The sequence below is a fragment of the Bos mutus genome, chromosome 5 (assembly GCF_027580195.1).
Source record: "Bos mutus isolate GX-2022 chromosome 5, NWIPB_WYAK_1.1, whole genome shotgun sequence".
NCBI lineage: Eukaryota > Metazoa > Chordata > Mammalia > Artiodactyla > Bovidae > Bos > Bos mutus.
The window spans coordinates 15874602-15899306 of NC_091621.1; the positions used below are offsets into that span (position 1 = coordinate 15874602).

Here is a 24705-nt window from a genome sequence, read left to right on the forward strand (position 1 = left end):
TGAAACTTTAGGAAGGTCAGGTCTCAGGAAGCACGGGAGAATTTGAGGGGACTTTCTGTCCAGCACACATTAGGTGATCAAAATGAGTTACTAGGGGGCTTCCCTGGTGGCTTAGATGGTTAAGAATCTGCCCACAAGGTGGGAGACCCAGGTTGGATCCCTGGATTGGGAAGATCCTCTGGAGAAGGGAATGGCTACCCACTCCAGTATTCTTGCCTGGAAAATTCCATGGACAGAGGAGCATGGCAGGTTACAATCCATGGCGTCGCAAAGAGTCAGACATGACTGAGCAACTAACACACAAGTTAGTAGAAACTGAATAAATATACTATCAGCAAGGGATTGTCAGAAAATCTACAGAGACCCCAGGAAGGTGCTTTGGGTCAGGAGGTGGGGGAATCTGAGGGAGGAGAAGAAGCAAGGGGCAGGGTGGACAAGTGAAGGAAGGGAATGCTGAGGCATTCCAGGAGGTTGCTGGGCGGGGCTGGTTTCTCTGGAGGAATGGTACCCGGGGCCCTGCTGGTCTCTGTCTCTCCAAGCTTCCTCTTCCTTAGACTAACGTGCATACCCCCACACACATTTTCTTGGGAAACCATGAGAGGAAATGGCTGTCCTTCATCTTGTGGAAGGATAAGGGCTGGGAGCAAAGGCAACTCACTTCCCCTTTCTCACGTCCTTCCACAGATCAAACCACTCTTCTCTTAGCCTCCATAAAGTGGGCTTCTCCCGACTCAAGAAACACCCCAAAACTCCCAAGGCTGAGTCCCCTCCTTGGAAGTGTCAGCCCGACCCCACTGTTTTTTATCCTAGCCTTCATCCATGAGAAGCTCTTCTAGGGTGGTCATTTTTAACCTTCTGGACATCATGGACCCCTTTGAGCATCTAAGGAAGGCTCAAAGCCCCATAAAAATGACTTCACACAACAGACAGGGTTTTGTATGTACTTTTCAGTGAGTTCACAGACCATCTAAAGCCATTAGGTGCCAGCATCCAGCTCAAAAATCCTTATAGTAAGAGTTTACTGAACTACTAGCAGTGTGACTCGGGCAAGTCGTTTAATCTCTCTTTGGCTCTGTGTATCTACATAGAACCCACCTTTTTAAATTGTGAGGATTAAATGAAGTAGTCACAACTGGCAAATGTAAAGGTAGTAGCTGTCAGCTATAACTGTTACTACAACTCATTGAGGGTTCTTGACCTTCTATGTAAGAAACACACTGTCATAGGATAACTAAATAGAAGAGGAAGGTGGTGTTGAGCCAATTTGCTGCTGCTGCTGCTAAGTCGCTTCAGTCGTGTCTGACTCTGTGCGACCCCATAGACGGTAGCCCACCAGGCTCTTCTGTCCCTGGGATTCTCCAGGCAAGAATACTGGAGTGGGTTGCCATTTCCTTCTCCAAAGCATGCATGCATGCTAAGTCGCTTCAGTCGTGTCCAACTCTGTGCGACCCTATGGACAGCAGCCCACTAGGCTCCTCTGTTATTGGGATTCTCTAGGCAAGAATACTGGAGTGAGTTGCCATTTCCTTCTCCAGTTGAGCCAATTTAGAGTGGGAAAAAATGGATAGTGTTGGTGGAAAGGTAGAGAGGATCTCGGTCAATTCCATTAAAAAAGGATTTTTCCAAGAAGTGGAAAAGGGGGCATGCTTATGCCAGATGCTTTACATATACAGTGTTATGTATCTCATACAATAATCCTGCAAGGAGCACCATCATCTTCATTGTATACATAAAAATGTAGGCTCAGGAAGATAAAGTGACTTGCCCAAAGTCACAAAGTTACTTACTGGTGGGACAAGGTGTCAAAGCTAGGTCTGGTCCCCAAGCTAGGATTCTCTCTACCGTCTCCAGAATGCGTGAGAGAGCAAGAAGAACTGAACAGAGCCAGGATCCCGTCGCCGGACTGTATCCATCACTGGGGAGCCTGAGGAGCCCCTGATCTGACAAGGGGAAGCCACTGCAGGCAGGCAGAGCAATTCCAAGCTTAGACTTGGCTTCTGCACTCAGTGACCTTCAGGAAGCTCAGCTTGGGGAAGGAAGTGCAGTTGTTGCCAAACTCCTCTGCCTTAACCTGTCCACAATCCACCTGCCCTTGCACATGAAGTAGGGTCCTTGGCCACACAGGCCGGGCAAGCAGGGCAATTCCTGGGACAGCTCACACTTGCCCCTTTCTCCAATGTCCAGACACAAGCCCCTGGCCCCCTCCCGACCCTGGGAAGCTGCTTGCCTTTATCTGTGCCTCCCAATAACTCCTTCCTGGTACCTTCCTTCCTTTCTGATTGTTGATTACAATGTCTTGTCTATATATTTTTGAAAAAAAAAGGGGGGGGAGGAGAGGGGAGGTTGGGAGGAGAGAGAGGAAAGAGTAAATTTCCAGGAATTGTTTGGCTGCTGCTGCTCTTATTGCTTGGAGCAAAGCTGTTTGCCGCCCCCTCCTCCTGCCCAGCTTGGCAAGAAGCCTGGGCTCCTGCCCCTCCCTTTCCCCCTCCCTTCCAGTCTCCCTTTCCAGCTGCCTACCTCCTCCCTCCTAAGAAAAACACCCACAAGAAAACTGCCGAGCTATCACTTATTCCTTCCTGAGGGAGCAGCTTTCCTTCTGGGCCTCTGCCAGAAGGAACCACCAGCATTTCCTCTTGCTGAAATTAACACAGTTGGGTGATGGGGTGGGGGAGGGGACTGGGGAGCAGGTGGAGGTGAGGAACCAAGGAGTGATGTCTCCATGTGGGACGGAAGAGGTCCTTGACAGAAGATTCAGAGACCTGGGAGCAAGCCACTATAAGACAATCTTGAGAGGAAAGGAAATGATCACAGATCAGAATGTGTGGTCCACGTGGAGGGAACAGAAGCCAAAACTAAAGGTCTTTCTGGAGGGTCTGCAGTCCACTGGAGCCTCCATCTGTGTGGGTCAAAGGCACCGAAGAAGGAAGTGAAAATTCTCAGAAGGTTCCTTACTGAAAAGAGGTAGCCCATAGGATAGAAACTGAGATCCTAAACAGAGAGAGTAGAACTGTCTGGAAAATAAAAGTAAACCTCATTTTAGGGACTTCCCTGGCAGTTCAGTGGTTAGAACTGGGCACTTTCACTGCCAGAGCCTGGGTTTTGGTCCCTGGTCAGGAAACAAAGATCCCACAAGCCTCACGACATGGCAAACACACACACACACACACACACACACACACACACACATCACACATCACACTTTATCTGTTTTTAAAATCATTTTCTTCCTCTCTGCCTTTTAAAAAATTATTTACTTATTGCTTCCCAGGTGGTGCCAGTGGTAAAGAATCCAGTTGCTAACGCAGGAGACACAGAGACTCAGGTTCCATCCCTGAATCGGGAAGATCTCCTGGAGTAGGAAATAGCAATCCGTTCCAGTTCTCTTGCTTGGAAAATTCCATGGACAGAGGAGCCTGGAGGGCTATACAGTCTATGGGGTCACAAAGAGTCGGACATGATGGAGAGAACGTACTTATTTATTTATTTATTTTTGGCTGTGCTGGGTCTTCGTTCCTTCTCTGGCTTTTCTCTAGTTGCAGAGAGCGAGACCTACTCTCCAATTGCGGTGCACAGACTTCTCACTGCGGTGGCTGGTCTTGTTGCAGAGCCTGGGGTCTAGGGCACCCGGGATCCAGTAGTTGTGGTTCCTGGGCTCTAGAGCACAGGCTCAATAGTTGTGGTGCATGGGCTTAGTTGCTCCACGGCATGTGGGATCTTGAGAGACCAGTGATCCAATCCATGTTTCCTGCATTAGCGGCAGGCGAATTCTTTACCACTGAGCACCAGGGAAGCCCCCTGAACGCCACATTTTACATCGTCACAGCTCATCGTGACAGATTTCTGGACCTGGGAGTGATCTGATATGTGAGTGGAGGTGTAACACAGTAAGAAATATATATTTTGGGGGCGGCGGAGGCAACGGCAGTGGAGATATAGGATGTGGCCTCAGGAAGTAAATGGTTTTACTCAGAGGGCCTTGCGCGGCCTTTTTCCGCTGGCAAAGCGCTGCTCCCTTCTCCCAGGCCACTGCATTCACTTTCGAGGCCTTCTGCTATATGCTGGCTGGCGCTGCTGCTCACCTCCACGTTCATCTTCTTCGCCATTTGTTTATAGCATTGGATGAGTTGAAGACTGATTACAAGAATCCTATAGACCAGTGTAATACCCTGAATCCTTTTGTCCTTCCAGACTACCTTAGCCATGCTTACATTCTTTTTTTTTTTTTTCATGCTTTCTTCTGTGTCTTGTTTCTTTATGTAGCAGAGTGGTTTACACTGGGTGTCAATATGCCCCTCTTGGCATATCATATTTGGAAGTATATGAGTAGACCAGTGATGAGTGGACCAGGACTCTATGATCCTACAACCATCATGAATGCAGATATTCTAGCATATTGTCAGAAAAAAGGATGGTGCAAATTAGCTTTTTATCTTCTAGCCTTTTTTTTTTTTACTACCTATATGGCATGATCTATGTTTTGGTGAGCTCTTAGAACAACACTCAGAAGAATTGGTCCAGTTAAGTGCATGCAAAAAGCCACCAACGAATGGATTCTATCCAGCAAGATCCTATTTCCAAGAGTGGCCTATGGAATCTGATCAGTTACTTTAAAAAATGATTTCTTAGTTTTTAAATGTTTCCACATTTTTTTGCTTTTGGAAAGACTGTTTTCATATGTTATACTTGGATAAAGAATTTAAATGGAATTACATATAAATTAATATAAAATGATGCCTCTGGGATTTCTTTGGAAGGAATGATGCTAAAGCTGAAACTCCAGTACTTTGGCCACCTCATGCGAAGAGTTGACTCATTGGAAAAGACTCTGATGCTGGGAGGGATTGGGGGCAGGAGGAGAAGGGGACGACAGAGCATGAGATGGCTGGATGGCATCACTGACTCAATGGATGTGAGTCTCAGTGAACTCCGGGAGTTGGTGATGGACAGGGAGGCCTGGCGTGCTGCGATTCATGGGGTCGCAAAGAGTCGGACACGATTGAGCGACTGATCTGATCTGATGCCTCTGATGTTGACAGGTTGGAACTTGCACTCCTTAAGGAACAGCCATAATCCCTTGAATAATTGCATTAATTATTGACTGTCCTTAGTCCATTGGAAGCTTTTGTTTATAGGCGCTTATAGGACTCATTTTGGTTTTATTGAAATACCATTTAATTGTAAATTAGCTGTAGATATCAGCTCATGTAGATATCAGTTCTGATGAACTGAAAATATGTATCTGACCTGTGGGAAACTTCATGGGTTTCCTTATCTATCATGTAGGTGATTATATATGGATGCATTAAAAAAATAATGAGTGGGATTTTTTTCCTCTTGGACTTGAAATACTGTCCCTGTATGTTGCATGAATGAGAGATTTTCTCATATTTCCACCAATGTAATATACTTGCTTTAATTCTTAAGCATAAGTGAACATGATACAAAAATATATGCTGACTTACTTGTGAAGAATGTATTTAAAGCTATTTTAAATGTGTTTTAATTTGTGAGACTTTACTTATTAAGAAATTAGTTACTATACTTAATGTTATAATCTGGTGATAAAGGTATTCTTAAGAATTTACAAGTACTTTAGATTTTCAAAACTGAATGAGAGAGAACATTGTATAACCATCCAGCTGTTCCTTTAGTGCAATACAATAAAACTCTGAAATTAAAAAAAAAGAAATATATATTTTTGTCTCTGCCTCCAGTTCCTCACACAGAGCTCCTAAAACCTTTGTAATTTTCTGAGTGATGAGAGCATCTTACACAGATTTCCCAGATTCCTTGGAAATTCCTGGGTGATAGGAATGTCTTTGTTCTAATGAGGTGACTCCTGGCCAGCTCCTGAATGGCTTCAGGATGGGGGTGCCCACCAGAAAGTCCAAGCCTTGATTAGAAGCTTAGAACTTTCAGCCTCACTCCTATTATCCTCTGGAGAGAAGAATGGTGTTGGGAGGCTAAATTAATAATCAATCATGTCTATGTGACGATGCCTCCATAAAAATTCCTAAACTATGGGGTTCAGAGAGCTTCCAGTTTGGTGAACAACACATCCATGTGCCAGGAGGGTGGTGTATTTAAACTCCTTGGAGACAGACCTCACCCTATGTACCTCTTTTTCTGGCTCTTCATTTATAGCCTTTACTATAAAACAGTGAACATAAGTAAATGTTTTCCTGAGTTTTGTGAGTCATTCTACCAACTTATGAAAACTGGCAGGAGGGGATTGTGGGAACCCCCAACTTTGTAGTCACGTTGGATAGAAGTGTGGGTACCTAGAGGAACCCATTGCTTGCAACTGAAGTAAAGACAATCTTGTGAGCCCTTAAACCTGTAGTGAAGTGAAGTGAAGTTGCTCAGTCGTGTCCGACTGTTTGCGACCCCATGACTGTAGCCTACCAGATTCCTCCGTCCATGGGATTCTCCAGGCAAGAATACTGTGGAGTCTGACATTAACTCCAGGTGGTTGGTGTCAGAATTGAATTACAGAATACGTAGTTGATGTCTGGAGAGTTGGAAAACTGGTTGGTGTTGGGGGGAAACTCTACACATTTGGTGTCAGAAGTGTCATGAGTAGAGAAAGCTTTAAGAAAACTGAAATATGTAAAATATCCTTTTCCATGGAGATGGCTGGTGGTGACAATGGCATTAAGTACATGTGAATGTACAGATGGCCAATAAACACATGAAAAAATGGTCAACATCACTCATTATTAGAGAAATGCAAATCAAAACTACAATGAGGTATCACCTCACACTGGTCAGAAAACCATCATCAAAAAACCTACAAACAATAAATGTTGGAGAGGATGTGGAGAAAAGGGAACCCTCTTGCACTGTTGGTGGGAATGCAAACTGATGTGGCCACTATGAAGGATGGTATGGAGGTTATATTTAAAACTAGGAATAAAACTACTATATGACCCAACAGTGGTAAAGAATCTGCCTGCCAATGCAAGAGACGCAGGAGATGTGAGTTCAATCCCTGGGTCAGGAAGATCCCCTAGAGGAGGAAATGGCAACCCACTCCAAAATTCTTGCCTGGAAAATTCCATGGACAGAGGAGCCTGGTGGGCTGCAGTCCATGGGGTCACAAAGAGTCAGACACTAAAATCCCATTATTGGGCGTATACTGAGAAAGCCATAATTCCTACTACTCGACATATACTGAGAAAACCATAATTCAAAAAGATACATGCACCCCAGAGTTCATTGCAGCATTATTTACAGTAGCCAGGACAGGGAAGCAACTGAGATGTCCATCAGCAATGAATGGATAAAGAAGTATTACTTAGCCATAAAAAGGAATGAATTTGAGTCAGTTCTAGTGAGGTGAATGAACCTATAGCCTGTTATACAGAGTGAAATAAGTCAGAAAGAGAAAAATAAATATTGTATATTAATGTATATGTATGAAATCTAAAAAAAATGGTACTGATGAACCTATTTTCAGGGCAGGAATAGAGATGCAGACACAGAGAATGGACTTCTGGGCACAGCCAGGGGTAGCGGGGAGGAGAGGGTGAGACGGATTGAGAGAGTAGCCTTGAAACATATCCATCACCGTATGTAAAATAGTAGCCAAGCAGAAGTTGCTGTATGACACAGGGAGCTCAACCTGCTGCTCTGTGCCAACCTAGAGGGGTGGGATGAGGTAGGGGGTGGGAGGCAGGTTCAAGAGGGAGGAGACATATGTATATTTATGGTGGTGATGATTGCATTGTCACATTGTGGTCACATTATCGTATAGCAGAAACCAACACAACACTGTAAAGCAATTATCTTCCAATTAAAAGTTAAAAAAGAATTTTAAAAAGTGCATGTGAATGTACTTAATGCTACTGAACTATATACTTTAAAATAGCCACAATCGTAAATTTGATGTTATGCTTATTTTACCACAATTAAAAAGGTCAATTAGCAGACTTAAAAAAAAAAACACTCTTTGAATGGATAAACAAAATGCACTATATCCACACAATGGAATATTACTTAGCCATAAACGGAAATGAAGTATAGATACAAGCTACAACACAGATGAATCTCAAAAATGTTATGCTAAGTGATGTAAATCGATAAAGTTAGAACACTCCCTCACACCATACACACACATATGCACATACAAAACTCAAGATGGCTTAAAGACAAATATAAGACATGACATCATAAAATTCTTAGAAGAGAACATAGGCAAAACAGTTTCTGACATAAATTATAGCAATGTTTTCTTAGGTCAGTCTCCAATAAATATAGAAATAAAAATAGAATAGAAATAGAATAGAAATAAAAATAAACAAATGGAACCTAATCAAACTTACAAGTTTTGCACAGAAAAAGAAGCCATAAAAAAATGAAAAGACAACCTACTGAATGGGAGAAATTATTTTTGCCAATGATGCAACTAACAGGGCTTAATTTCCAAAATATGCAAACAGCTCGTATAACTCAATAACAAAAAAATCAAAAAATGAGCATAAGACTTAGACATTTCTCCAAAGAAGGCATACAATGGTTGATAGGAACAGGAAAAGATGCTCAACATTGCTAATCATCAGAGAAACGCAAATCAAATCTACAATGAGGTATCACCTCACAGCAGTCAGAATGGCTGTTTTTTAAAAGTCTACAAATAATGAATTGTGGAGAGGATGTGGAAAAAAGGAACCCTTCTACACTGTTGGTGGGAAAGTAAATTAGTGCAGCCACTACAGAAAACAGTATGAAGGTTCCCTAAAAAACTAAAATTAGAATTGCCATATGATTCCCTCCTAGGCATATCCAGAGGAAATTCTTTCAAAAAAGATGCATCCACTCAAATGTTCATAATGGCACTATTTACAATAGCCAAGACATGGAAGCAACCTAAATGTCCATCAACAGATAAATGGATAAAGAAAATGTGGAATACTAGTCAAACATAAAAAAGAAGGAAACAATGCCATTTGCAGCAACACGGATAAATCTAGAGATTATCATAAGTGAAGTCAGAGAAAGACAAACACCATATGACATCACTTAGATTGGAATCTAAAATATGATACAAATAAACTTATTTACAAAACAGAAACACTCACGGACATAGAAAACAAACTTATGGTTACCAAAGGGGAAAGGTGGTGGGGGGGATAAATTAGGAGTTTGGGATTAGCAGATACAAACTACCATGTGTAAAATAGATAAGCAATAAGGTCTTACTGTATAGCATAGGAACTATATTCAATACCCTATAATAAACTATATAACCACTGGTGATCCATTGGTTATGACTCCATGCTTCCACTGCAGGGGGAATGGGCTGGATCCCTGGTTGGGGAACTAAGATTCTCTGTGCAGCATGGTCCAAAAAAAAAGAATATATATATAACTGAATCACTTTGCTATATACCAGAAACTAACATAACCCTGGAAATCACCCATAGTTCAATTTTTTAAATCTTTTAATATTATGCTAAGTGAAAAAGAAAAGACACAAAGGTCTCACATTGTATGATTCAACTGATATTAATTATCTTTAATACATAAATGGCTTGCCAGGTGGTGCTAGTAGTAAAGAATCCACCTGACAATGCAGGAGATGCAAGAGATATGGGTTTGATCACTGGGTCGGGAAGATCCCCTGCAGGAGGAAATGGCAACCCACTCCAGTATACTTGCCTGGAAAATTCCATGGACAGAGGAGCCCGGTGGGCTACAGACCATGGGGTCACAAAGAGTTGGAAATGACTGAGCCGCTGGGCACAATACATAAAACCAGAGAGACAGAAAGCAGAACAGTGGTTGCCAGGACTGAAGAGAGAGCAGACTTGAGAGTGCAGGCTTAACGGATGTGACAAAATTTTCTGCTGGGGTGACGAAAATATTTTGGAATTATAGAGGTATAATATAGAGGTATAGTTGCACAACAATGTGAATACTAAATGCCACAGAATTGTAAACTTTAAAATATTAATATTGTCATAGGGATTTCACCTCTATTAATTTATGTATGTCCAATCCCCTCCAGCCAACACACCCTGGCCACACAAAGCATGGGCCCAGCTCCAGGTGGCTCTGCTCTCACTTGGATGCTGCTGTGTGGCTTGTGTGAGACAGGCAACATCTCTGGATAAGGAAGCCCACCCTCCCTCCCCACAGGGCTTCCTGGGGGATCAAATGACTAACTGAGATGAAAAAGCTCAGCTGACACAAGATGCTCACCAAGAACACACATCCGGGGTTCCGAGCCTTCCTCTCGGCTTGGAAGCAGCCTGGTGTCTGTCTGTCTTCTCTCTCTCTCCTCCATACTTGGCTGGAGCAGTATGGAGCTTGAGGGCTGGAGAATGCTGTTCACCTCCCCCTCCCCATCCAGGAGTCTCCCTGAAGCTCAGCACAGTCCCCTCCCCATTCAGTCTTACCTCTCTCTCTCCAGAATCTCACCTCAGATCACAGAATGAAGGCTGGAGGAATGGCAGGGTGGCCATTCAGCAGAAGGGCCAGAGTGATTATATCTGAATAATTTTCAGATTTATTTTAGCCCTCCTACCCCCATCCAGTTCTATTTCAGTAGGAGTCAAGACAGGGGAGAGTGGGATTCCAATCCAGTTTATCAGTGGAAAATATATACATATATAAAGCTTTAGCATGTCACTTTGATGGCTCGTTTAATTCTCACAAGCACCCTTATTAAGAGATATGATTGTTGTCCCATTTTGCAGAGGAGAGCACTGAGGCTTAAAGAGGTAAGTTCACCCAGCCACAGGAGTCTGGATTTTAATGTTTGCAGCCTGACTCCTCCCTGTCACCACCACACTGGAACTTTTGCTGTGACTTCCCCTCTAACTGGATTGGGAGAAGGCAGGAAAAACCCCGACCCTCTCCCACAGAGCCTCAGCCAGTGATACTGCTTCCCGGATGAGAAGGGCGGCCCTGAAGTCTGCAGCAGAGCCAGCTCCACAGCCACAGTCCCTTCAGCCTCCCTGCCGCTCCCCAACGGTCCAGACCCACCGGCCCTCCCCAACCAGAGGTGCTCTCGACAGGAAATCTCAGGTGAGGGTCTCCCTCTCTCAGGGAAGCAGGGCGTGGGGTCTGGAGGTGATTGGTTTTCCTGCATGATCCACAGATGTCCCCAGGGATGAAGCGGAGGGGTGTGTGCGTGTGTGTGTGTGTGTGTATGTGTGTCCCACACGCAAGGCCTAAATAGCAAGACAAAGCAGAAGCCCCTAAGGAAGGCCTGCACAAAAGGGCCAAGCAGTGAAGCTCCAGGAGAGAAGCGGAGATGGAACCCACCTAGGGGGACTGGTCACCGGGAAGAAAGCAGTTGGACTCTGGCTTCTCCCACCACGGAGACCCCTTAACAGAATATTTCTGTTCGTGGGTCAAAGCTGGCAGTGAGTTGTGTGCTATTTATTCATAGTTCGAATGTTACACTTCCCTTTCTTCCTCTTCAGACTCAGGATCTTTCCCCAAAACCTCCTGGCCCCCGTGGCCTGTGACCTTGGGGACACAAGGCTGCCTTCGAGGCTCCCTTGCTCCTCCAGCCCTCCCTTCTCCCCATTAGGCACTTGCCAGTCCTCATGTCGGCCACCGCAGGGCCCAGCGTGGCGCCCACCAGAGACGTGGGAGAGATCTACAACTGGACGGAGCTGCTCCACTTCTTCAACCACACCCTGCCCGAGTGCCACATGGAGCTCAACGAGAACACCAAGCGCGTAGCCCTCTTCGTGCTCTACCTGGCCATCTTTGTGGTCGGGCTGGTGGAGAACCTCCTGGTGATCTGCGTCAACTGGCGGGGCTCGGCCCGTGCGGGGCTGCTGCGTCTCTACGTCCTCAATATGGCCATCGCCGACCTGGGCATCATCCTGTCTCTGCCAGTGTGGATGCTGGAGGCCACGCTGGACTACACCTGGCTCTGGGGCAGCTTCTCCTGCCGCTTCACCCACTATTTCTACTATGCCAACATGTACAGCAGCATCTTCTTCCTGGTGTGCCTCAGCGTGGACCGCTACGTCACCCTCACCAACGCCTCTACCTCCTGGCAGCGCCACCAGCACCGAGGGCGCAGGGCCGTGTGTGCCGGGGTCTGGGTCCTCTCGGCCCTCATCCCGCTGCCTGAGGTGGTCCACATCCGGCTGGTGGACAGCTTTGAGCCCATGTGCCTCTTCATGGCGCCTTTTGAAACATACAGCACATGGGCCACGGTGGTGGCCCTGTCCACCACTGTCCTGGGCTTCCTGCTGCCCTTGCCCCTCATTGCCGTCTTCAATGTGCTGACAGCCCGCCGGCTCCGGCAGACAGGACAGCCCGAGGGCCGGCGCCACTGCCTGCTGGTGTGTGCCTACATAGCCGTCTTTGTCATCTGCTGGCTGCCCTACCACCTGACCCTGCTGCTGCTCACACTTCACGGCACCCACATCTCCCTCCACTGCTACCTGGCCCACCTGCTCTACTTCTTCTACGACATCATTGACTGCTTCTCCATGCTCCACTGTGTTGTCAACCCCATCCTTTATAACTTCCTCAGCCCGAGCTTCCGGGGCCGGCTCCTCAACGCCGTGGTCCATTACCTTCCCAAGGTCCAGGTCAGGGAGGGCAGACATGCCTCCACCTCCTCCTCCTCCTCCACCCAGCATTCCATCATCATCACCAAGGAGGGTACCCAGCCCCCTGCAGCTGGCCCCCACCAGCACCCAAGCCTGAACTTCCAGGCAGCAAATACCCTACCCACCTCCGCTCCTCAGTCTCTTGTAGCCAGCTGAGGAAGAGTCCAGTGTCCTCCACCAGTGAAGTAGAAAGCTGGAAGTAGGTGAGAGATCTGAGGAGGTGGGGTGGCATGGGAGAGGGTTAGAGTACTCATGGCCAATATTGAGTATGTCTTCAAATATTGAGGTGGGGATGGGGAGGGAGGCGGGGAGGGAGGCAGGCAGGGGAAGAGAGCAGATCCTTGGCGTTGTACTATTTGAAACCATCCTTGCGCCGAAGATGCAGGGGAAAAGGTGAAATAAAGAATAGAGACAGACACGACTCTGAATCTCTGAACAAGTCTGCACTGCAAGCTGGGTTTGGGAATGGAGCTGAGGCCAAAGAGATGCTCAGCAAAAACCACCCCGGCCGGAAAGAGTGAGCTCCACAGGAACCGCACACAACTTTCCTTTTGTGTTTGCGCTTGTTGACCTCCCAGCACATCATGCAGGCTGCAGGGACAAGAGGCCAGAGGCCAAGGAGCCAGGAGGCCTCAGCAGGCTGTTTCCCAGCAGTGCATCCTCAATGCGATGATAAATGGAGCGGGTGGGGACAGCAGGGGCGGGTGAGGCCGAGGTCCGAGACAGGCACCCTTTAGCTGGGAGGACTCTCCTCCCCCACCATTCAGGAAAGGGCTTGCTGACACTCTCCTCCTTGCCCATCCTGATCCCCCTCCCCCCACAAGCAGAGGAGCTGTCCCGAAGTCCATGCTGCTCATAGCCCCTCTGCCCCCAGCTCTGGGTCTAGCACGTTTCCAGACTTCTGCCCCCAGTCCCTCCCTTTCTCTCTGGATCCCAGGAAAATATCAAGGGACAACCATTCTGGGAACAGACTTCAGGATGGGTAGCAGCAGGCACTCACAGGTGGTCTGTCCCTCAGTCCTGCCCCTGCAGAGAGTGGGAAGTGGAAATCTTCCAGTTCTGTCACAGGGCAGAGGCCTGGTGTCTCCTAAGTCAGTTTTCACCCTCAGACTTCTTTCTTCCTGGCCAAGTCTCCTCTTAATTTTCCTGTCCAGCAACTTCTATTCACACTTGTCCTATAGACAGGAACAGAAGTCCCCTTGCAAACACGGAGGTCTTCTGGAAAGGACTCTATATACCAGTTTGGGAAACTAGGACCTTGTCCACGAAGCGCTTTGACTGAAGTAACGCCTCAGAGCAGGCCCCAGCCCACCAGTCCTGAGCCCTCCGCCTCTGCATCCTGCCTGTGGAGAATTGAGGGGCTTGTGGACACAATCACTGAGACCTTCTGTCCTGCTCAAGTGCTCAGTTATGTCTGGAATGTTTAATTTGGAATAGCTACTCACTGACCTGGAGGGCCTCCCCCTCTGCTCTTGGAAATCTGAGATGCATTAAACAGATTCACCAGATGCATTAAACATGTGCTCTAGAACTGTATGAACCCATTTGTCAGGAGCACCAAGGGAAGTCCGTTTAACTCCCTCTGCTCACTGGACTCAAACCTGAAAAAGGGTCTTTTTATTTAAAGGGTCTTCATGCTACAAGAAGGCAATGGCACCCCACTCCAGTACTCTTGCCTGGAAAATCCCATGGATGGAGAAGCCTGGTAGGCTTCAGTCCATGGGGTTGCTAAGAGTCAGACATGACTGAGCAACTTCACTTTCACTTTTCACTTTCATGCATTGGAGAAGGAAATGGCAACCCACTGCAGTGTTCTTGCCTGGAGAATCCCAGGGACGGGGGAGCCTCATGGGCTGCTGTCCATTGGGTCACACAGAGTCGGACACGACTGAAGTGACTTAGCAATAGCAGCATGCTACAAGGAGAAGGCAATGGCACCCCACTCCAGTACTCTTGCCTGGAAAATCCCATGGACGGAGGAGCCTGGTAGGCTGCAGTCCATGGGGTCACGAAGAGTCAGACATGACTGAGCGACTTCACTTTCACTTTTCACTTTCATGCACTGGAGAAGGAAATGGCAACCCACTCCAGTGTTCTTGCCTGGAGAATCCCAGGGACGGGGGAGCCTCGTGGGCTGCCGTCTCTGGGGTCGCAGAGTCGGACACGACTGAAGCGACTTAGCAGCAGCATGCTACAAACTGCTGCTCAGTAGTACAGAGCTGGAGCCTTTTTCAACTAGGGGAGTCCAGGAACCTAACAATGCAGAGAATGTATTATAAAGACTTTCCTCCCCTGTGCCCACATAAAAACCCAGCCCAGATCCAATGCCCTTATCACTGCCACTCCCAAATCAGGCTCCAGAAGTTCCCTCGAGGAAACCCAGATCTACATCTCTGTTACATTCTAGGCTACCTGAGGCCACTTTCCCAACATCTTCTTTTCTCACAGACTCCACTTTGGCAACCAGTGATCACTCTGATAGCACAGGTACTTCCTTAGGGCCTGAGAAGCAAGCAAGGGGCTGATGGCAGCAAGGCCCCCAGCTCTGTGTTTGCTGAGCACTGATGGGGGCCAGGTCCAATCCGTGTGCCCTGAGACCAAGGGGACCATGTCACATCCTAACTCCAGGTCTGTCTCCTCTCTGTAGGGGAATGTTGGTTACCAACCTCATGAAATTAGGCCAAACCTCTGCCCCCTCTCTGAATTTGCCTCTCTCCATTCCGACACACCATGTCATGTTGAATGGCACCAGCAAGACAATTTGTGACCAACCCTCTGGTCCAACCAGACATTAGTAGAGTCCCACTGCTCTCTCTGGGCCAATAAAAGATTCCCCTTAGAGATGGTCCCTCTGAAAAGGTTAGGTCATTGAGTTAATTTTCCACTAAAAACAGATCAAGTCAACCCCGGGGAATTCCAGCTACAGGAAAGGAAATGTGCTACCTGAAAGAACTCTGGCATCCGCTGAGCAGAATATTGCTACTGAGAGGGTGATGGCCCAGATACTCTGAACTGTGAGGGATGAGCAGACCACAGTAAATAGGAAAAGAACTACCGTTTCAAATTTCCTTTTTTTTATTCTAAATAAAAACCACACTTTGTGCTGAACAATGGAATATAAAAGAATCAGATGTACAACGATTTTAGACATCTACTATTTGAGAAAAGAAGTTTACAAAATATACAAAACTTTACAGCAATAGATAGTAAACACTTAAATATTAGGAGGTCAGTACTTATTAATTTAATGGAAGGAGTTAAATGTCAACAACTCTTCTCAGTTTCATAAGAGATGTAGCTAATAGAGGTGGGAGGGGAGGGTGGACTGGACAGGGGAAGGGTGTTAAAGAAAACATCCAAAGTAAAAGTTCCATTTTCATTCTGATATGACGTTTACCATGAGTAAGCACATTGAAACAAACGCTGTGTGCCCTGCTTCCTGATTCGTTCAGTGCAGGATTTAGGGAAAAGGACACACGAGGATTCCCAGATGGGCAGATTTCTGCACACAGCCCACTTCCATGCCAACAAAATCATGTCCGTATATGAAGAAGTGTAAATTCACTTCCAAAGTTGAATAGTCTGGGGGTCGGAGGGTGATAGGGCACAGCAGATGGTCAGAAGAGGAATATTCACCAGCAGCAAAACCTGACTGGGGAAAAGATCATTAAACTCAGAGGTTTCCTAGAGACAAAAGGGTACTCATAGACTAGAAGAATGTCAAAAAGAATTTTTACCTATTTCTTGACTCCCATCCCCACCTCCTTTCTTCCCAACTAGCCATGAACTAGAGACTCCATGGAGTCTGAAACTTTAGGACCAAACACCAGGGTACAGCAGAGCTTCCTGGCAGGTCCTGTAGTGTCAGTGAGTCATGGATGGGCAGAGGAGTGCCACGATACTGATCCCTTCCTCTGGCCACAAGCAGCTGTTTACAGTGTGCCATTAGAATAACAGGGGCTTCCCTGGTGGCTCAGATGGTAAAGAATCTGCCTGCAATGCAGGAGACCTGGGTTGGATCCCTGGGTCGAGAAGATCCCCTTGAGAAGGGAATGGCTACCCAACCCAGTATCCTTGCCTGGAGAATTTCATGGACAGAGGAGCCTGGCAGGCAACAGTCCACGGGGTTGCAAAGAGTCAGAACGACTGAACGACTAACACAAGAACATTGAGTATCACCCTTTCCCTTAGGAAAAAAGATGAGAATGGCCTTGTGTTTGCTTTAATGCTCTAGTTGCCACAAAATTCTTAATAGTTTCTAAACAAAGGGCTCTATAAATTATGTAGCCAGTCCTGAGTACTGAACAAGAAAAAAAGGTGGGGGATGAAAAAGAAAAGACATTCAAGGATCAAACAGAACGAACCTTGGAATAATACAGCAGAAGACAGTGCTAAACTGGGCTCCAGGGCAGAGGGCAACACAACCCAATGAACAGACAATTGAAAATATTTTAAATTCAGAATAAAATTAATACCTTCCACCAGATATCTTAAGAGTGCCCTTTGCCACAATATAGTGTTTCAAGTAAAAGAGTGCAGAAAAGAGTGGCTGGTGGCAGAGGAAGCAAACATGACTCCAAACAGAGGAAGGGTTGAGGTGCGAATATGGGGGACACGTGGGGGACAGTGTTTGGTCAATGAGCCTCATGAGCTACTGACCCTGCTACATGTCTGACTGCAGCCAACCAAGCCACCCTGGTCAACCACTTGGCCTCAGGAGGATCAGGGGGTGCAGTCTTTTATTTAGTGTTAGGGGTAAAGTTTCAAGGATTTGCTTTTTGGTTTACTGGCAAAAAGGGAAAACTTCACAGTTTCAGGTTAAGTATACAGACTACCCAGCATCAGTGATAACCCTCTGTTAAGGAAAAGGGTTTCTCCAGCATACTGATCCATTCTCAGCTACCCAGCTGGCTTCTCGGGAGTAGCCCCACTCTCAAATCTGGCCATTCAAAACTCAGTCCTCACCCACAATCTGGGAGAAAAAGCACTCAGGCTTGAAAAACTGAGAAGATAGTTGACTGTGGTCTTTTACACACTTCGCTTCTTAAACGACTAATGGGAAGAAAGGAAGCAGTCAGGGATGAAAAGTCTCAGCACTGCTTTCTAACAAGAATATCCCAAGGGAACATTTAACTCATTGGATTCTGATAGTGAAAGCTGGCCACTTGACAAGTCCCTTCAAGTAATGGTCACCTCACTGGACAGCTTTGCACACAAAACTCCAAGGCTTTATTATAAGTTAGGGCTGGGGGGAGATCCGGGGGCAAGTCCAAAAGGGCCCCAGGGCTTTGGTTTACTTGTATGTGTTACTATAACTTCCCAACTTCAGGAAGAATGAGAAAATATGCAAACAGGGCCTTCGTGTGATCTTATCCCCTCAACCCAGTCCCCAACCTACTCAACCACAGGATGGAAAGGGGATAAAAGGTCCAGGGATTTAACAAGCCTCAACTTTCTAGAATTTATATCCATTCCCTAAAGGGCTCCCTGGGTTTATTCTGCAAGACACTTATCTGGAGAGAAAAGCATTTGCTTATTTAAAGGCTTGATCTGTTCTCCCCTAGTTCAAGCCCCTGTTCCCCAAATATCTGGCCAGGACTGTCCCCTGGAATATGGCTACTTGCTGGGGAGAAGCTCATTTTCCTGAAGTCTCTTAGCCAACAGAGATGCTGGGTAATATGTATACAAAAACAAAAATAAATAAATATTAATGTCCAAAAAGGCTTTGTGAGTTAATTAAAACTACTTGCTTGTAAAACAGCCCGGGGTGCTGCTGAGTCCCACGAGGGGCAGGGGCAGGGCCAAGGCCAGGGACCCCCAGAGCTCGCCTGAGCAGGTGAGGTAGTATGGGTTTTGGAGGTGCCACCTTGTGAGATGCGAGATCCGAGGGCTCTCTCCCTCAAGCCTTCTTTGGGCAAGATCCCCTCAAAAGGCAACTAAGAACAGAGTCAACCAGCAACCCCGACTGGGGTTTACCCAGTCACCTGGAGAGGGCTTGAACCAGCTGTTGGTCAACAGCGCCCTCTGGTGGCCATACAATGACAGATCAGGATAAATCCAGCAGGTCAAAGGTGAGCTGCCAAAACTCTGGCCCAGTTAGCACAAAGTAAACAACAGGTTACCTGACCGGGACAGACAGAATGTACATCCAGCTACTCAGGTCCCTTTAATCCTGAAGGGCTCACAGTCCACCCCTCCACCTCATGGGGTCTTCACATCTACACTATAGGCCAAAAACACTTCTAGGTGGGAGACTGGATGCAAATTAAGGCTGCTGCTTCAGAGACATCCCCACCCTTCCACCAGGAAACTCAGGGTCGAGGGAGGCCAGATGATTGATGACTACATCAAAGTGGCTCCCTGTCTTTTTTGCCCACAGGGAAGGCCTGACATCCTGGGCCACCACTCCGTAATATCACATTTCTTTGGAATTGAGGGGAAAAGAGAAATCTCCCTTCCTGTCCATCCCAGGCTGCTGCTTTCAGCAGCACTGCAGGACACCTCTTGCAGCTGGCAACGATTCATCCCAAAGCTTTCAGACCTAAACAGAAAGCTTTGTCCCCGGTTTGGATCCAGCTGCCAAGAGATTTTACTGTCCAATCAGCAGATTAGAGCCCTGGAACAAGCAGGCCCCTCATCCCTGACAGCTTGTCCCTGCTAAGGGATGGGACCAGCACCCAAGGGTGAGCTGCCTTGTCTTTTCTGAATGACCACATTCCCAAAATCTCTCCTGGCTGGCTGTCCTGGTTGGAGATCCGGCAGTAATACCCACAGTGAAAACCTCTCTCCACCTCCTCTGTTCAGTGAGGCTGTTGGTTGGATTCTTAGCAGCATAAAACCTATCAGTAAACTAAAACTCAAGAGGCTGGGGAAGGGAATCTAGCTGACACCAACTGCCTGATGAGATCCCAAAACCAGCCTCCAAAGAATCAAAGACACAGCCCTCCATGGACAAGAACAGGTAAGGAGGTAAACATGACAGGGCCGCTGCTTCTCAGAAACAGTTAGTGTTCGTGTGCTATGTATTCTTTTGTCTTCTTTAAACACAGGACAGAACAGAATTCCTAGCAAGGCAAAACTGTAACTTCAGCTGGGGCAGGACCAACAGCCATTAGAAAACCAATGTCCTGGCTGCCGCCTGGGAGTTCCCCTTGGCTCTGCTGGGACCCAGTCAGCTGTCCGGGTTCTTCTCCGCTTCTTTGGAATGAATAATGTACATGAAGGTTTGCTCGATGGTGAAGTCGGGTGGGAGGCTGCCTTTGTGCACACCGACGTGCTTGCTCATGAGGTTAAGGGTAGAGCTGTAGTGGCCACAGACCGTGCAGCGATACATGAGAGCCCCCGAGTGCGTCTTCAGGTGGCACTTGATGGTCGAGCGGCCTCGGAAGAACTTGTGGCACACCTTACACTGGTACGGCTTCTCGCCCGTGTGGATCCGCCGGTGGTAGTTAAACTCACTCGTGTGGGCAAACCTTTTGCCGCACACCTTGCAGCTATACTTGCTGTTCCCGGGTTGGCCCTGCAGCGCCAGTTCCTCACTCAGGAACTCCTCTGCCGGCAGCTTCCGCTTCTGGAGAGCTGGGTTCTGGAGTCCAAAACCAGGCCGTGTGTCAAGGCCACTGTTGCACTTGTGCTGGCTGACATGGTAGCGATAGGCAGCCTCTGACTTGAAGCTCTGGCTGCACAAGTGACAGCGGAAGAGGGCATCTTCCAGGCTTTGGTGCACAGCCATGTGCTTCTCCAGGAGATGCCAGTCCACAAAGCTGTTTGCACACACAGAGCAAGAGAAGACAGAGATGCCAAGGTGGGAAAGTGTGTGCCACATGAGGCTGCAGAGGTTGAGGTGGCGCTGGTCACAGACGCTGCAGGCCTGGCCCTTCAGGTTCAGATGGTCAAGGATATGGCCCCGGACCACATGGAAATCTTTGGCCAATGCCTTCCCACAGGCAGCACATTTCAGCTCTGCAGAGACCGCCCCTGCAAAGAGACCCAGCTTCCCAGGCAAGGGGTCGTTGGGGTGGACGATGATGTTGTTCTCAAATATTCCATCCCGTCGGTGGAGGGTCAGTTGCCACTGGGTAAAGAACTTAGTTTCACACATGTCGCAGGAGAAGAGGAAAATACCGATGTGGGAGAGAACATGGGTGACCCGGGAGTTCCGGTCCTGGAAATGGGTCTCACAGACCTTGCAGTTGCCAGTCAGCAGGTCCACGTGGTCCCGAGCATGTTGTCGGATCAGTTGAATGTTGGGCTCTAGAACCTTCTTGCATACCTGGCAGGGCATGGCCTTATTCTCTCGGTTTTCACTCTCTCCAAAAGTTAGCTCATCCTCACTGTCATCACTCAATTCAATCACCTCCTCAGCTGTGCCAATCTCCTCAGTGGGGTCTTCAAACTGCAAGTCATCATCCCCCAGGTCCTCCAACTGGAGCTCATCCATCTGCCCAAAGCTTGGGTCTTTGGAATGGTCGCTGTTGCTCAGACAGGAGTTGGTCCCAGTGGTAATGTCTACTGCACTGTCAGGAGTGAAGAAGCTGTTCTTACTGAAGTCTCCATTGCTCTGGACTTTGTATGGCTGGCAGGAGCTGGTGCTGGTTTGGATGCCCGTGCTGACAGTGCCCAGGACTGGCTGGGTCACCACGCTGGGGACAGATGTGAACGGAGCAGGGGCATCGTGGTCTTCTGTCTTTGGTGGCAGCGGCTGCAGGCTATGGTTAGTGTCACTGGTAACATTTCTCTCCTCCTCTTTATAGTTTCCTCCAGCATCACTAGGTAACGCATAGTTTCTATCAGGACCAAAGTGCTCCCCGCTCCCCCGGAGTTCTCCAAGGGGATGGGGGGGTTCTACTGAGCTACAACTCGGGGTACCAGAGTGGTTCTCACTGGTGCTGGTCAGGGGCTTGGCCACGGCAGTGCTCTCCAGGTCAGGAAAGGTGGAGTGACAGGCCCGGAGGAGATCGTCCATACCCAGACGCTCTGCTACCTCGTAGATGACTCCGACGTTGATCAGGTCCGTGAAGAGTTCTGACGTGTAGACAAAGCTTAGAATCTTCTCGAAGTTGGCAGGAGTGATAAAGTCCACCACATAGGTCCTGGCAGCATCAAGCCCAGTGTTGAGGAAGAGGTTCTGGAAATAGCCAGCCGCACAGGCCAGCACAGCTTTGTGGGCCGGGAAGGAACGGCTCCCCACCACGATGGTGACATCGCACATGGTCTCCGAGAGCCGGCACTTGTTGAGTTCTTTCAGCAGGTTGTTGGGGTGGTTGGTGCTTTGCAGTTTGATCCTCATGCCCATCTTAGCAGCTCCTGTGAAGTTGCCTCCTTATCAGCACAGTTAATCTGCGGATAGCAAAAGGATAAGGTGGATGGCCAAACACATCCTTGTAGGTGAAGAGCTCTGCGGGACAATAGCCCCAGGTAGAGAGCAAGCGTGAATGGACATACACTTGCTCCATTCTGCTGGAGGGGACAATGACAGCAGAAGTGATGGGACAGTGACCTTTCTCCCTGCACATCCCCCAAGACATCTCCCTGCACATCCCCCAAGACAGAGTGATCACAAAAAAATCCAAAAATATTGAAAAAAATCTGATAAACTGTTCTCTAAGACAAGCCTGACTGGACAGAAGCTAGTGATTTAAAGCCAAAGTAGTCTCTTGATACCTTCTTATATTTCATTACCAGAGCAAATGGTTCAAACTTTTCTCATATTAATTTCCTAATTTCTTCCTGAATACAAGCTTTCCAATCTCACTGAGTATATTCTCTTCCCTTACTAGGCCAAATGCCATACACATACTTGAACACAATTATCAAGCTCCATTAGCTACTGGGGAAAAGATGCTTTATCCTTTCCTTTCCTCTCACGGCTGTGTTCTTTCAGGCCCTAAAATAAACCACTTGCTTATTCTTGAGTTCCCATCTTTCCCTATCTAAGCTACCTGCCTCCTAGCCCAGGGCCATTCAGATAGTGCTCTATCATACTCTCTGTAGCTTGTGGGTGACGTCAGAGAAGTAAAGTTAAGACGAACACAACTATGGTATTTAGAATTACCTAAATACTCTTTGGGTCTTTTTTTCCCCACCCTTTTCAGGAGCTATGCTTATGTTGACCAGAACTGAGAGATTTACCTGATGCCTTGGGATAGGGTTTGGGATAAGAAGCTATCCAATTTACACAGGTAACTCCTAAAGGCTTGCTCGGTACCATTTTCCCCCCACTTTTTGAGTCCTGCAGGCCAGAAAAAAGCCAAACTCGTTGCCCTCTCCTTCAGCCTCATGACTCGCCCTATGCAACACAGCCCCCTTCCTCCACCTCACCACACTGGACTAACTCCCAACTTTTTCTGGGGCCCGGGAAGCCTCTGAGCTTTGTTGGGTACCAGCGAAGGATCTCCGGGGCCCTGGTGGCCACACACCAACGGTCAGCAGGTCGGGGCACCGGGAAGCACGAGCGGCAGTGGGAGGGGACGGATTCGGAACTTCTGAGAAGGGACCCCAACAACCGCGCGGCGCCACGGTCTCCCTTCTGGAGGGTCGAATTCGGGAGGAAGGGCGTTGGATCCGGCTGGGGCACTCCATCTAGGGGGCATCAAGCACCTCGCTCCCTTCCCCCAAACAGCCGGGAATTCCTCAGGGCGACCTCGGGCGGGGGCAAGGGGGTGGCGGCGGGGCGCTGGGCCGGCCGGGGGTCGAAGGGATCGGCGGCGGGGCCGGCGGGGGTCGGCGCGCGGCGGGGGAGGATGGATCCGGCCGAGGGTAGCGGGCGGGAGGGAGCCCAGCGAGAGCGAGAGAAAGGCCGGGACGAGGGTCGGGCCTCGGCCAGGGCAGCCCTCGGCCTGGCCGCGCTTACCCGGCTCCGCGGGGCCCGAGCACCATCGCCGCCGCCGCCTCACACAAAGGCCCCGGCCCGCCGTGCCCGGCCCGACGAGGAGGCGGCGCCGCCGGCCGCGGCCAGACTCTCCATCCGCCGCGCCGCTCGCCGCGCCGGCCCGGGCCGCCCCCACCGCCCGGCCCGCAGCGCCCCCCGCCGTCCCGGAGGAGGCAGCGCCCCCCGCCGCTCGGCCGCAGCGCCCCCAGCCGCCAGGGAGGAGGCAGCGCCCCCACACGGTGGGGCCGGGAGCGAAGCAGGCTGGCCGAAGCCACTGCGCCACCCGGGGACCCCCGGCCCCACTTCTGACCCCCGCGAGCCCCTGGGGCCCGCCGCCACCGGGCCCTCGCGGGCATTTGCCAGGACGTTTCCAGCCCTCACGGCCACCACCACCCAAGCCTGGCTTTTTTTGAAGCACTGATCCTGTAAGTGCTGGACCACTCCCTCCTCGCCCTAGTACCTGGAGAAATGAAAAACGCTATCCCAAGGCTAAGCTTAAATCGCCTCCCCTGTTCTACATCTCACAGTCCCAAAAGTTTACTCTCAAAACGTCTGCTGGTGTAGTTTCAGAAACAGTTGTAGGATTGCCACTTTAACTATTTGTCTCCTCCGCTAGGCAGTACGGAGAAGGCAATGGCACCCCACTCCAGTGTTCTTGCCTGGAGAATCCCAGGGACAGAGGAGCCTAGTGGGCTGCCGTCTATGGGATCGCACAGAGTCGGACACGACTGAAGCAACTTAGCAGCAGCAGCAGCAGCTAGGCAGTGAGCTTCCTGAAGGCAGAGGCTGTTGTTCTGCACACGGCTGTGTCTCCGCTGCTCCCTCCCACCCCCGCCCCAACACACAGGCTTCTGGTTCATAGGAAAGGTGCTTAACAAAGCCTGTTTGAATGAAGAACAAGTACTAGAGGGTTGGGCTCCCGGTGGACCACCCTCTGAAAGTTCATTGTGGACCCTCCTTCCAGCTGCGCCACCAAATGAAGGATTTCACAGTATCCCACTGCACCGTGGCAGCGCAGGCCTGTTTGGGGCAGCCTGTCCTTCCTGGAGGGGAGCAGAACTTGACACCCCAACATATGTTTCTTTGGCATAAGGATTATTTTTAAGAAGCAGCAGGCAGCGGAGAAGCTCTGAAAAATGAGCAGAGGTTACCCTTTTGTAAGAGCCATTTACATTTATAAGGGAAATGTCCATTTGTCTCTGAACCGGGAAAAGAAGGGTAGATAATGTCAAGAAAGTCTTAGTTTTCCTG

General features: G+C 48.7%; 2 protein-coding genes and 1 pseudogene across 4 annotated transcripts; 2 read left to right on the forward strand and 1 right to left on the reverse strand.

The window, feature by feature from the left end:
• Positions 1–4055: 4055 nt before the first annotated feature.
• LOC102269184 (protein cornichon homolog 1 pseudogene) lies at positions 4056–4608 on the forward strand (annotated as a pseudogene).
• Positions 4609–10888: 6280 nt separating this feature from the next.
• On the forward strand, positions 10889–12853 carry GPR182 (G protein-coupled receptor 182). The gene is made up of 2 exons (XM_005901711.2): positions 10889–11031; positions 11543–12853. Exon 2 carries the CDS (start codon positions 11559–11561, stop codon positions 12738–12740), a length of 1182 nt encoding a protein of 393 aa, XP_005901773.1. The 5' UTR covers positions 10889–11031; positions 11543–11558; the 3' UTR covers positions 12741–12853.
• Positions 12854–15642: 2789 nt separating this feature from the next.
• On the reverse strand, positions 15643–23573 carry ZBTB39 (zinc finger and BTB domain containing 39). 3 transcript variants are annotated; one of them, XM_070370429.1, is made up of 2 exons: positions 23437–23573; positions 15643–21923 (listed from the first exon to the last, which is right to left on the reverse strand). In XM_070370429.1, the coding sequence occupies exon 2, from the start codon at positions 21877–21879 to the stop codon at positions 19756–19758; it is 2124 nt and encodes a 707-aa protein (XP_070226530.1). In that variant the 5' UTR covers positions 21880–21923; positions 23437–23573; the 3' UTR covers positions 15643–19755. The 3 variants fall into 3 exon arrangements, with proteins under 3 accessions (XP_070226530.1, XP_070226532.1, XP_070226531.1); XM_070370431.1 differs by lacking the exon at positions 23437–23573 and adding an exon at positions 23003–23141; XM_070370430.1 differs by lacking the exon at positions 23437–23573 and adding an exon at positions 22967–23101.
• Positions 23574–24705: the final 1132 nt, after the last annotated feature.

Bases quoted from the DNA above. Each gene is read 5' to 3' on its own strand.
- GPR182 (XM_005901711.2), top strand. From the start codon at position 11,559: ATGTCGGCCACCGCAGGGCCCAGCGTGGCGCCCACCAGAGACGTGGGA.
- ZBTB39 (XM_070370429.1), bottom strand. From the start codon at position 21,879: ATGGGCATGAGGATCAAACTGCAAAGCACCAACCACCCCAACAACCTG.